The sequence below is a fragment of the Metopolophium dirhodum genome, chromosome 1, assembly GCF_019925205.1.
Source record: "Metopolophium dirhodum isolate CAU chromosome 1, ASM1992520v1, whole genome shotgun sequence".
Classification (NCBI taxonomy): domain Eukaryota; kingdom Metazoa; phylum Arthropoda; class Insecta; order Hemiptera; family Aphididae; genus Metopolophium; species Metopolophium dirhodum.
In genome coordinates this window covers 69,998,475-70,012,245 of record NC_083560.1, presented here as the reverse complement: position 1 = coordinate 70,012,245, position 13,771 = coordinate 69,998,475, and the positions used below count along the sequence as shown (strand labels likewise).

The 13,771-nt window shown below is 27.4% G+C and overlaps 2 protein-coding genes across 3 annotated transcripts; one reads left to right on the top strand and one right to left on the bottom strand.

The window, feature by feature from the left end:
• Window positions 1-3,234: 3,234 nt before the first annotated feature.
• On the top strand, window positions 3,235-4,084 carry LOC132937374 (52 kDa repressor of the inhibitor of the protein kinase-like). Its single transcript, XM_061004193.1, has one exon. It carries the CDS (start codon window positions 3,624-3,626, stop codon window positions 3,900-3,902), a length of 279 nt encoding a protein of 92 aa, XP_060860176.1. The 5' UTR covers window positions 3,235-3,623; the 3' UTR covers window positions 3,903-4,084.
• Window positions 4,085-10,247: 6,163 nt separating this feature from the next.
• On the bottom strand, window positions 10,248-13,387 carry LOC132936382 (probable splicing factor, arginine/serine-rich 4). 2 transcript variants are annotated; one of them, XM_061003102.1, is made up of 7 exons: window positions 13,165-13,387; window positions 12,938-13,024; window positions 11,725-11,884; window positions 11,533-11,662; window positions 11,328-11,423; window positions 11,023-11,261; window positions 10,248-10,959 (listed from the first exon to the last, which is right to left on the bottom strand). In XM_061003102.1, exons 4-7 carry the CDS (start codon window positions 11,652-11,654, stop codon window positions 10,499-10,501), a joined length of 918 nt encoding a protein of 305 aa, XP_060859085.1. In that variant the 5' UTR covers window positions 11,655-11,662; window positions 11,725-11,884; window positions 12,938-13,024; window positions 13,165-13,387; the 3' UTR covers window positions 10,248-10,498. The 2 variants fall into 2 exon arrangements, with proteins under 2 accessions (XP_060859085.1, XP_060859084.1); XM_061003101.1 differs by having other exon boundaries at window positions 12,980-13,024.
• Window positions 13,388-13,771: the final 384 nt, after the last annotated feature.

Here is a 13,771-nt window from a genome sequence, read left to right as displayed (position 1 = left end):
CACAAAATTAATATTATTAATAATTTAAAAATTGAAATACAATATTTCTTAAAATATTTTTCAAAAAACTTATGTTATAAAGACACAGAAAAAGTACAGCAATCTCAATGATTAACCAGGGGGGGGGGGGGCGTTTTGGACCCCTCTAGTCCAAATGAAAAATACATCATTTTAACATGTAAAAGAATTAGGTTTATTTTATCTTGTCTTAATCCTTCAAGAATATTTTTCGCAAAACTTATGAAATGCAAAATCCCCCAAATATTTTTCGGAAAACTTACGTAATTAATAATTAAAAATCAAAATGCAAAATCCCCCAATATATTTTTCAAAATACTTATATACCATTTCTGGCGCAGTGCCTTTTATAACAGTAAAAGATCACAAAATTGAAATGAAATAATAAATAAAATATTTTTCGCAAAATTAATATTATTAATAATTTAAAAACCGAAACGCATTAATAATTAAAATATTTTTTAATAGAATTGTTCTATTAAGAATAAAAGTCCCATAAGTGCCCCATATACTACTTTTTTTTGGTATATAATTTATATACTAATAGGTATTACTTATAAGCAATTTTGCCTTAGGATTTTAAAAGTTATACAGTTTTTAAGATATTCCATAGAGATTTAAATGATGTGTGTTGAGAGGACGTTGAGGTTTTGTGAATGTTGAGATGCTGAGCAAATGGAATAGGTTTTGTGAGATGCCGTAAAAGTTTTAGAGGTTGAGTTGTTGAGTTTTTGAGCTGTTTGAAAGTGTTTAAGTTGTAAAAACATAAATGTTGCCAGTTGACCTTAACATCTCCGAAATCAGGATTGTTGGGAAACTTGAAAGCTATAGTTTAGTTAACTTGTAAGAATAGATGAGAAATTATAACATTAATTCATTAATTAGTTTTTTTCTGAAAAATATTACATTATTAGGTGTTATATTCCAATTTCCTCCTAAAAAAGAAATTGATTTGTTTTTTTAAAAAAATTGTTATGTTCATAAATTTAGATAAGTCTGCAATGAATTCAATAAATAATAATTTGGAAACTAATCAAGTTAAAACATCATCTAGTCAAGATTTGTGGGATGGATTTGTGAGTAATTTTAACAATATATTTCCATATGACAATAATAATAATATAGAAGTAATAGGAACAGTAGATAAACCTTGGTTCAAGGCTAAAGATGTTCTAAAGATTTTAGGTTATAGTGATCAGAGAACATAAATTAATAAAACTATTCATTCATATATTCCAGGAAAATATAAGAAAAACAGAGGTGATGTAGTCAAACTACATCAACCATTATCTCCTACTAAAAAAACAAAAAAAGATAAGGAAATATTTATTTCAGAAGGGGGTCTATACAGACTCATATTGAGATCTAACAAACCGAATGCAGAACCGTTTCAAGACCAAAGTACAAGATGTATTATTACCAAACATTAGAAAACAAATTGTAAAGAATTTAAATAATAATGTAAATATTTTAATAAAACAAAATAATACTTTAATTTCACTAAATACATTAGCACTTAAGATACTAGAGTCTATGGAAAGAAGTCATGAAGAAACAAATATTAAATTGGATGACATAAGTAACAAACTCAGTAAAGCCCTACCCAATCAAAATGTCGATCCAACCGACAAAGAACTAAAACACTATTACATTCTATTTAAAAGTAAAGATTCTTCAAGCGAATACATGATTATAAGAGGACAGGAAAAATATATAATAACTAGGAAGAATTTATATAAGACAGAATTTAACATAATTATGGATTCAAAGATAAAACCCTAACCCCATTGATTTAGTTAACAGACTTAAAGATTTTGTCAAAAGAAATTGTTATGATAATATAGATAATTTCAAATGTTCAGATTCCTACAATACATTATCTTATACTGAAAGACGCAGAATAATTTTTAAATATATTATATGCAACGCATCTTATACCAATGCTTTCCATTTTTAAAAGTAATATTTTGTGATCAACAGTGTCAAAAGCTTTTTTTAGATCTAAGAAAACAACGAGTTTATTTTTTTAACAGTTTTAATGTGTGAAAATAGTTTTGAGATGGCATCAACTGTACTTTTTTTTTCTCGGAAACCAAATTGACAATTGGATAGTAAATTATTTTTGTCAAGAAAATTAACAACTCTTGTATAGAGACATTTTTCAAAAATGTTTGCAACATTAGAAATAAGAGAAATTGGTCTATAATTATTAGGATCTAATTTGCTCCCAGTATTTTTGTATATAGAAATAATATAAGAGTGTTTGAACTCATTAGGGATGTAATTTTTTTCAATAAATTAATTGAACATAACCGATAAAGGTCCTGCGATTGATGAATGTTTTGATTTTAATAATTCCACACTAATTTTATCGGAACCTAGAGCGATATTATTTTTAAGAGAATACATTTTGAGAATTATTTCATCTGGGGTGATTGGTTCGAGAAAAATAAAATTAACACAATTTTTACTTTTAGTTTTCGATTCTACAACTGGTATGTTAGACGCTAGATTAAAACCTACGTTTACATAATGATTATTTAGTATGTTACAATCAATGTCGAGAATAGTTTTTTTTTATTAATTTTTAAATATTTGGATAGTAATTCCCATTGGATTTTGGGATTATTTTTTGTAAATAATATTGATTTGTTCTATATAATAATTTTTACGGAGAATTTTTATATAATGTTTAATTTTTGATTTGTATAACTGTACTAAGTCATCTTTTTTCTTAATAAATTTAATTTTCTTCTTTTCCTTTTTAATTAATTTATTTCGTATTTTAATAGAAGTAATAATACCTTTTGTAATCCAAGGATTACACACTGTTTTCGACAAAGTTGTTTTATTTAGATAACGATTATTGTTAATATTATTTTGATTATTTAAATGTTTTGATAAAAATGTTTTTATAAACTTACCATTATCCTGCAATGGATTTCCAGATTTTCATGATTTAGCGTCAATGGTCCAGTGGCGTGTTTAGTAGGAGGTTTGGGAGGTCAATTGACCCTCCGCTCATTTGAATTAGTAATCGACTGGCCTCTCAAAATTAAAAATCCCAAACCTAGTAGGTAATCTAATTCCTCCTGGATTAATGTCATAATATTATGCTTTACGACTCGTAAATAATATTATGTAGTGCATAATAATAGTATAAATATAAATTATAATATTATTTTAAGTAATATTGTGGACTGTGGTACAATGGATTTGACGGTAGAAAGCAGTTTGATGAACCTAGATGTAAAAAAATAAAAACCAATTTTGGTGAAAGTACAGAAGTTCAGTCAATAAGTTCAGTTGATGAGCGATTTAGGATCAATACTTATTTTGTCATTTTAGATGCATTTACCAATGTTTTAAAATATCGCTTTGAAGATTTTTCTAGTATTGTAAGAAAATTTGAAATCCTTGATCCAAAAAAATCTTTTGAAGGTAGACCCAGTAATGAAATTTTAGTTGAACCCCTTATAGAACTTTCTACATTTTATCAAGTAGATGTTGAACAAGAAAATCTTATTTTGGAGTACAAGTCGTTTTGTTCTATTTATAACCAATTAATTGCAGAAATAAAAAATAAAAAAGTATTTGACAACAATATGTTAAAATTCATGATAGAAAATGATATGATTTCTTCATATCCAAATTTATCAACATTGTATAAAATATATTATACTCTGCCTATAAGTAGTGCAACTGCAGAAAGGTCATTTAGTAGGTTGAAGCTTATAAAAACATACCTCCGTTCTACAATTGCTGAGGATAGGTTGTCTAACTTGGCGGTTTTAAGCATAGAAAGAAATGTTGCTGAAGATATGGATTACAACAATGTTATTGAAACATTTGCCAAAATGAAGAAAAGAAGAAAAACTTTTTAGATGCTCTGAATTAAAATTTGTAAAAAACGTATTCTATAGAAGAAAATAAAGGTACCGATTTATTTGTTCAACTGTTATTTCTTTAAAAAAAAAGTGTTATCAGTAGTTAATGCTTTAATATATTATTAATGGTTTTAAAAATTTCATAATTTATTATGAAGGTCTTTAAATAATTACCATTTTAAGGTAGTTAGAATTATAGAAGACGTAGAATTATTTACATTTTAAAATTGATAACCTTTTGTATCATTTATTTATATTGTTTTTCACAAAAAAACACGTATGAGTAGGTATAACATATTTTTTATTTAAAGCACTAAGTCTTGATTCGAGTTAAAGAGGTATGAGGACATTTTTGTTTAAATAAATATAACTTACTTTTAAAAAAGTTGCGTGACCTCTAAAAAAGGATGGCCTCTACAAAATGTCTCTGACCCACCGTTTTAAATTCCTAGACACGCCACTGCAATGGTCAATTCGTTATTGCATGAAAAATTTCAGGGAGAGTGCCAGCGATGCGACCAACAAGGAATCAGTTTAGCCGGCGAGTGTGAATTAATTATGCTCGTCGTTCATATTTACTAACTAACACACTTAATTAAGAGCGGGAGTGGTTTGGAAATGTTCTAGAATATTCAATAGACGGAATACTACGTCACATGTTATCTACGGATGTCCTCAGTAAAAAAACCACATAGATACTTATAATATTCGGTTTGTTGACCTATATATTATTTTCACATACATTTATTTTAAATATTATTACGATGTCAGTATAATGTATATTCCCTCTACGCAAACAAATATATTTGTTAAAAACATAAAAATATAAAAATATATAAATTATTTTTTCTCATAACCCATTACATCCTGGGCAATTTATTTTCGGGATAGTCTGTCTTGGGAATATTGTGTTGTGGGGACGCGGAAAAGGTACATTCCTTCACATTGATACACACTATAAACAGTGGGGTCCAAAACGCTCCCCTGGTTCAAACAGAAAAAACAGCATTTCAATCGGACATATTACTATTCCATAACCATAATGATGTGAATTTTAACAAATTACAAAATTACAACATTTCATGATTCGGAATCTTGAAATTATAGAAACTAAAAATGCAAACAAAGCAATAAACAACATCATAATTGGTTTAGATTAGAAAAAACTAAAGATTACACTATAACTAAATATAATGAAATTATAAATCTCCAAAATTTAAACTCAAAACAAATCATCATCAGGAAAAATAATTTCAGGTTCAGAACCTTGAAAATAATATTTTTAAAAATAATTCATGCATTGAAGGGTTAAGGGTTTCGGATTTAAATTTTCAAAAACCACTACCAAGGTGGATCAAAACTTATATTAACCTCTATATCGTCGTCGCGGTATTCAGGTACAATATTATGTTTTTCTCTATCACAGTTAAATGTGCATTAATATTTTTTATTTTTACAAAGTACCGGTGTTTGTTTGGAGATGATTGGACAAAGTGGGTGGGTTACCTGAACTTAGCCCACCAAATAAAAAATGCTTATAACTTAGTATAATGATTTGCTAACTTCTATAGTAAATTTGCTATTATTTGCTATTATTTGCTAACAATTTGCTAACTTTTGGTATTGGTCTGGGTCGTATCATAGAAAGTGGGTGGATCAAATTCATAGACGTGATGGCAGCAGGTGCGTGGCCAGGACTTTTTAAAGGGAAGTTTTTATTTAATATTATATTTACACTTGTAGGGGTGGAGGGGGGTTATTGTGCTTTATAAGTTAACAGGTTGGCCGCCACGGGTTTTTTTTCAAGTTACTTAAAATCGATTTTGAGAATCTATTTGGATTCTCATAAATATTACTAGGATTGACAATTGAGACCCTATTCGGAGTCTCACTGAAATCGGTTTTCAGCGAGAGCTCGTTTAAGAGTCACAATAATCAGTATTTTGACGACACAACGCCTCAGTCATCACTCATCACTTAAGCCCGTGTGCATTGCGCATCGATATTCGACATCAGATAGGTAGGTATTTTATCATTTAAATTTTGATTTTTAATTATTTTAATAAATTGGATGAATACATTTTAATTCTTAGCGTTAAAAAGGTACCTACATGGCTACATCAATTAAATAAAGTTGTTGAACATTTTTCGGGAAAGGTGATCTTATATTATTTTATACCTATAGTTTTTAAACATCCTTGTTGCGATAAAATTGAAGTGCCAATAATATGTATAATAATTTTTAAATCCAATTTGTTATATAGTCTCAACATTATATTGTAATTTTAGATTCTGAGTGGAGCGAGGAAGCTAGTGATTTTGCAATGGTGTTAATTTTTTTTTTTTATCCTGTAAACAAAATTTATACTAGAAGGAGTGCTTCAATTTCAACATATAGTATTTTATCTTTTAGCAAATTTGATTAAACTGGTACTTTAGAAAAGGCATTTTTGATTTTCTCAATAGTTATTTAATGTCATGGGAAAAACCACCGATAAATTACAAAAAACTGCTAAAAATTGGATTTTAATTTCGAACGTTTTGTTTATCACCATAGAAACGAATAAAAAATAATACTATTATAATATCAATTTAACTAAAACAGGCTAATTATAACAATATCCAGACTGATAAACCGTCTCCGCTCAGAATCGTTTTTTTTATACATTGATATTATATCATTGAATTCAAGTTTAATACAATCCATTAAAATTACCCACTTGTAACCTACTGTAGAGCAGAGCGACACCCACTTGGTCACCGATATTATAGCTGAACGATATCCATAAGCTGCATTATATTTATAGTATATATCTATCATTAGTCATTACGTATATTATTAATTTTTGTAATTGGTGTTTTCCACTGCAAATTTGGTACATTACAAATAATTATTATGTATTTAATCTTTTAATTTTTTTTTTTATAATTCGAATATGGCCATCCCCACAATACAAGTTAGTAATATAGAAACTAAAGTAAAATGTTTAGTAGAGGAGTATAAACAAGTTTTTGAAGGTTTAGGCCAGTTTCCTGATAAATATAAAACTAAAATCAAGAAAGATTGTGAATGTTGGTTAAATCTACCCAGGAGAGTGCCAGAAAGCATTAAGTTTGAGCTTAAAAAGACATAGGATGAAATGGTTAAGTTAAGTGTAATAGAACTAGTGGAAAGAGACCAGATAAATTGTCAAGCAATATAGTTGTTGTTGAGAAGTCTAACAATCTGTCTAGATCCATTAGAATTAAACAAGGATATTACCTATTCCTGATCATATTTTGATTCCTACTATGGCTGAAATGAGAATGAGCTTGAATAAGAAAGGGTGGTTTTAAATAGTATTTCTAATAGTTACTACTAAAACTACTAATATATGATTTAGAGGACAAATATCTATCTGGAAAAGAAATGCATATTGCTGATCTTTTGTCGATAAATTATATTGAAAACATTTTCATGATGAGATTGGTATAAAGGCAGTAATTTATGCTATTAATTATCAGGAAATTAACATTGACAAAATTAGTAGGACCTCTCAGTGTGATCTTAAAAAAATAATAGAATATTATAGTAAAGGTTGACCAAAAAGGAAATTTCAAATTAAAAACGAGGTATGTCATTATTGGAACATTAGAAATGAGATATTGATGAAAGTTGAATGGTATATTATCAAAATAGAATAGTGATTCCTATAAGTCTAAAAAAATAACTCTTCAACAAATGCATGCAGGTCATAATAGAGCAGTTAATACCTATAATAGTGCTAAACAATTAGTGTACTGGTCAGGGTTAAAAAATTAAATGGAACAATATGTGTCAAATTGTGATTTAAAACTGCTAACTTAAAGAACCATTGTTCATAAACAGTCAAGTTGACCATTTTAAGTTTTAAGTACTGACATCTTAACTTATAGAGGTAAAGATTATATTGTAATCTTTGATCACTTCTCAAAATGACTTGAAATTATTGATATTAAAAGTAAAACTGCTGGAGAGATATTAGATAAATTTAAACAATTAATTTGTACTCGCTGATATCCTAAGATAATATTTGCTTATAATCAGCTATATAACTCAAGAGTTTAAACAATTTTTGAAACAAATTAATTCAGATCTTAGGACATCAAGTCCTTTATATCTACAGTCCAATGGTATAACTGAAAAGGCTGTACAAACCACTAAACAAATGTTAAGAAAAGCCAACTATGAAAACTAAGACTTAAGTGATTTATTATTGGAGTAGAAGTGTATAAGAATACCCCACCTTGATGTAGCACCCTGTGAATTAGGTATGAGTAGACTTTTACAAACCAAGGTTCCAATGCATAAAAAACTGTTGTAAAGAAAAGTGATTGAAAAAAGTAAAGACAGGACTGAAAAATATAAAGAGAATTATACAAAATATTATGATACTAAGGCAAAAGATAAGTCAGAGTTTAAAACAGGAGACACAAAATAGAGAAAAAATTTAGTTTTAGAAAAATTTAAAAGTACCCCAGATCATATATTGTTAAAAAACAAAATGGTCAAGAACTGAGAAGGACTTCATGACATTTAAGAAAATCAGATGCTCAAGTGTACAATAATTATAACTGCAGTGATAATGATGATATTGTAGTTTAGAAGAAAATTGATGAATATGATTTAACCGAAAACAGACGAAGTTATTAAGGGATAAAGAAAGGAAAAAACATAGTTGTTGAAGATGTAGGACCAAAATGCTCAGGAACAAATGAGTCTGTAGATTATAAAACACCGTCAGGTAGGAATGTAAAAAGAAAGAAATGTTCTGATTTTGAATATTATTGACTTGTGGGTAATTATTTGTTATATCTATTAATTATTATATTATTAAAAATAATGTTTATTTAATTATTTATATTATTAAAAATGTTGTTTATCTCATTATTATATTATTAAAACTTTTATTTATTTATTTACTTATATTGTAATGGAATTTTAAGAGAAGAATGTTATGTAAATGACATCACTGTATTTTTATGTAATTAAGAAAAATATAATTTTTACTGAAACCATGTATGTAAAATGTTGTGTCATCGTAAACTACTAGTGCTATAATGAGAAATATAATAAAACGAAACATAAAATAACTTAAACCTAAATAAGTGCAATGTGTTAATTATTTGTTTATTATCCATGTTAATTAAAACAAGACAAACATAAGATATGGTGCAGCCAAAATTAATATAGCTACGGTAGAAGAATAAAAAGGTACATTGTTTAGTTTTTTAACAATCAAAAGGACAACTAATTACATACTCCTCTTATACAACCAGTATTTTAAGGCGATAAAATGTATTATGCTATAAGTCTATAAATGTTAACTATTATAAGGGCATGCTGAACTTTATGTGATATCTAGTAGGGATCTAGTGGAAACAATAATTTACAATTATTATAAGTTTATTTGGAAACAGTGCATTGAATGTACTACTATAATAATATATAACTAAAAAGTAATAAGATTATCAGCAATATCCAAAATAATATAATTTCTAATGAATAGATATTATACAATACATTTGAGAACTAAGTGCCTAAGTATAATATTTACTAATAAGCAATAAATAATAATAATAATAATAGTATGTAGTATGTAATTCAGAATTTTAAAAATAATTTAAGATAATACAATATACATAATAACATATTTATATAATATTTATTATAAAAATGTGTGTCTTAATTACATGAATATAATTTACAAATAACAGAGTTTTTTATTATGACATTAACTAAGCACATTTGCAATCGAGCATAGTACGTGGCTAACAAGGAATATGCAACATATAACTAGAAACCTCACAACAACTTTTGCTGGACCCATTAATAGTCTTATCTGATTAGTCACCAGTAGTAAGTGGATCCCAGACTCCATGTATATATATAACTGTACAATACTCTATACACAATTACTATAATAAACAAAATGTTTAAAGAATATAATTTAAAATACCTACTAATATTAATTTTATCTCTTAATAATAATAAATTATTATTATAGAATATTTTTTAATTATAATGTAACTACAAACTAAACCATTTTTCTCGAATAGAGAAGAATATAGTCAGTTGAAGTATAATAAAAGCACAGAATTTCTATTTTTAAAACACTTAGCATTTTTATTTTTAGAAAACGAATAAATTCCATAAATAAAACAATACTTTTAATTTAAAAATTGAATAGTTAATTTATTTAATAAATATTAATATGCAATCATATGATTGTCTTAAAAACAAATTAATAAATGAAGATAATATTTTGTTATTTACAACTTTAAATGGTTGATAAATAATTCTATATTTTATTTTTACTCCGATGTAATAATAGTTACGTTTACTGATAACAATTAATTGACATTTTATAAAATATATTAATATATTTATACTATTTGTTGCGATATTCATGGCTTATTGCTTGTCAAAGATGAAGGACCTTGATTTTATACTAGTATACAAAATAAATTTTTAGTAATGAATAAAAAAAAAAAACAACAATTATAATAATAATTTGTACTTCTTTGTATCAATGCATTTATAAATAGTTTAGAATTATTTATTTTTAATGAAGCTAATATGGCTTTCTAGAATATATATTACGAGATGTTTTTGAAGATCTAGAGCGAGAACTTTTTAAACGCATAGAATCCTGTATACTTTGATGATTAAAACGAGATCTATTACGAGATTTTCTTTGAGATTTAGAATGATAAATTGTTAAGGAATTAGAACGAGATCTTAATCTAGATTGCCTTGGAGATCTGGAATATGATCTTCTTGAAATCCCAGAGAAAGATTTGTTTGTCGGCAAGTAATCATAAGGCGTTAGAGAATTAGCTGGAGATCCAGAATGAGAACTTAATCCATCTAGTCGAGAAGAATGTTGTGTAGTATAAGTTGGTGATATACACTTTGATGAACCTCTTTGGTATCCAACTCCGCTGTAAGCACCGCGAAGTATAGAACTCACCCGGCATTCTGTATATGGCAAGAACCATTGTTCACATATTATTTCATGTCCATCAATTTCACCTATTTTAATTTATAATCAGTTATATCTATTAAAATTATTGAAATATTAAATGTTAAACTCACATCTATCCATATTTCTTACAGCATTTTCAGATTCTTCTGAAGAGGAAAACATTATGTAAGAAAATCCTTTAGAAAATCTATCATAGTGGTTGAAATGTAGATCTAAGTTTTTTATAGTTCCAAAATCAGAAAATATTTGTCGAAGGCAATGAACAGTAACTCTCCTGGTCAAGTTAGTAATACGAATACAACATGAAGTTTCTGGGCATTTATTCTTACACTCTATCGGTATACAAGACCTAAAAACATATTATAACATCATTTTTGTACTTAAAATAGATAGTTATCCCTTTATTAGTAGTTACCTTTGTTTTTTTAAAGTTTTACTGCCACTTTTTGCATTTTTTACTGTTACATCATACCATCTTTTATGTGTGCTATCACTTATTAATTGCAGGGGTCTGTAAATAAATTTTAATTTAAAATAAATTATAACAACCTTAACTTATAGGCATAGTCTAATTATAAAATACAGTAACAACTTATGTATAATGAACTACTTAAACTCACGTTGGGATTTCTTTTACTTGTAAAATGTTTGAAAAATTTTTTGAACTTGACAAATTTAAAAAAGAATTGAATTTAAAGTTTTTTAAATTGGAATTACCATTGCTAGAATTTGAAGAAGCCATACTAGAACCTTGGTAATTTAATAACATATTAATTCAAAATAAATCCAATATATTTGTTTTCATTTCTTACCTATTACTCAAACTATGACTGCCGAACAACAAAATGTATGTTTTCTTTATGAAATCTTCTTCTTCTATAATGATGTTTTCTTTTCTTTAACATCTTTTTTTAATATTACTTATGATATTTTCAATCAGTTAACGTTATAATAATTGTTTGACTTTTTGACCTATAATAATTAATTAAGCACTTATAAAGATTAAACTAGAAGAAATGTACAGACTAGTATTAATTATTTCTGTTTCAAGTGCAAAAGCTGAAAGAAGTTTTTCGACAATGAGAAGAATAAAAACCTACAACGGATCAACTATGACCGGAAAACGATTACATATCTAACCTAGCTCTGCTATCAATCGAGAAAGAAAAAAGTGAAGAATTAATGAAAACCCCAGATCAAGTCCTGTAAAAATTTGCATGTCATAAATTGAGAAGATTACACTTTTCTATTTAACTATTTCAATATTAATCAATAACTATATCATCAATAAATATAGATAAATAAAATTTATTTATTTTAAAATAACTAAATAAAAGTTATTCTATATTTAATATATTATTATATTAACATAATTTACTTAAATTATTATAAATTATAAACTTATTAAAGAGTCCAAATTAACTTATATTATGCAATACTTATTGTTTTAAAAAGATAATTACTTTTAAACTGACGTTTCCACTATATATCTCTAAAGGAGCAGAAATAAAAATTGGTTTTAACCTGTGACCTACCTACCTACACAAATTGAGGGATGTTTTCGATTTAAACTATCCTATCTAAAAAGATCCCCACTGGGGTCTTAGGTATTTTTTTAGTTACTATAGAGATGCTCGGTCGGACAGTGTAATCAAAAACAACCCTCAATTGAATATGAAAAGCCACCTCAGATAGGTCAAAGGGAAAAATTCTAATTTTATAGATTTTATCAATTTCATCAATTTTATATACTCACTAATCAGGAAAAAATTGACATAATAAAATACGAAAAATAACTAAAAAAATTTATAAATTACAACATATACAAAAAAAAAACTTATAAAAATTTGAATTATTCAAGGAAGGTATAAAAATGAAGCCACTGAAGAACAAACTTGTGAATCGGGTAAAGCGATATAGAGTATATGGTAGTCTTTCATACATCATTATTATTACGTAAAATTCTAACCATAGGTACCATTAGGCGTGCCTACTCAATATACTTATCATGGTTTATGTACTTACCAGTTTAATTCATTGTTTTTCAAAAAGTTGATAATTTATTACCTGATGAACAACTGCGGATTCCACACCACTGGATTACCGGATGACCTGATGGAAAAAAATAACATTGTTTAATGTTTTTTTCAATATTTTTTTACACGTGTGTTTACCTACGGTGAGCGACAAGCACGATATGTCGATACCTATGATACTATTATTTTGTAATCAACCTAATACCGAAAACTCACCGTGGTTGCCCAGTTGAGCCGTTGTGGTGTTTACGGTGTATTAAACTATTACTGTAGCTGCCAAATAAAAATTACAATAACAAACGATTAAATAAGCGAAGTTATACAGTGCATGTCGTTTTAGACGTGAAGTAAACGCCATAGCTGAGTTGACGCTGCGCTGGACAGTGGACAATGGACATTGGACATCCACATTCCACATTCCACACCCACGACCCGCGACCCAAAGTCCCAACACAAAACGATAATACAAGTTATACACCTTGTCATAATAATTTTATTATATAGGAATATTCAACACTGTCTACACAAGTGAAATTTTAATATTGATAAGACATGATAAGTGTTAACCAGGTCACCAAAGGGGTCGTAAATGGTCATAATTTGGCTGACGTGAATAAAATATTATAATATTTCGTGGTGCTTGTGACTTGGGGGTGAGATACAAACTACTAGGAACATCATAGGTACTACCTTGTTTTTTGGTACTATATTATAGTGTAGTACTACTGGGCAATAATGAAACACTATAACTACTACTGTTGTAGTATAGAAGTGTATTAAATGATACTAGTTCAGCTGATCTGCCTACAGGTTATCCGTTGGT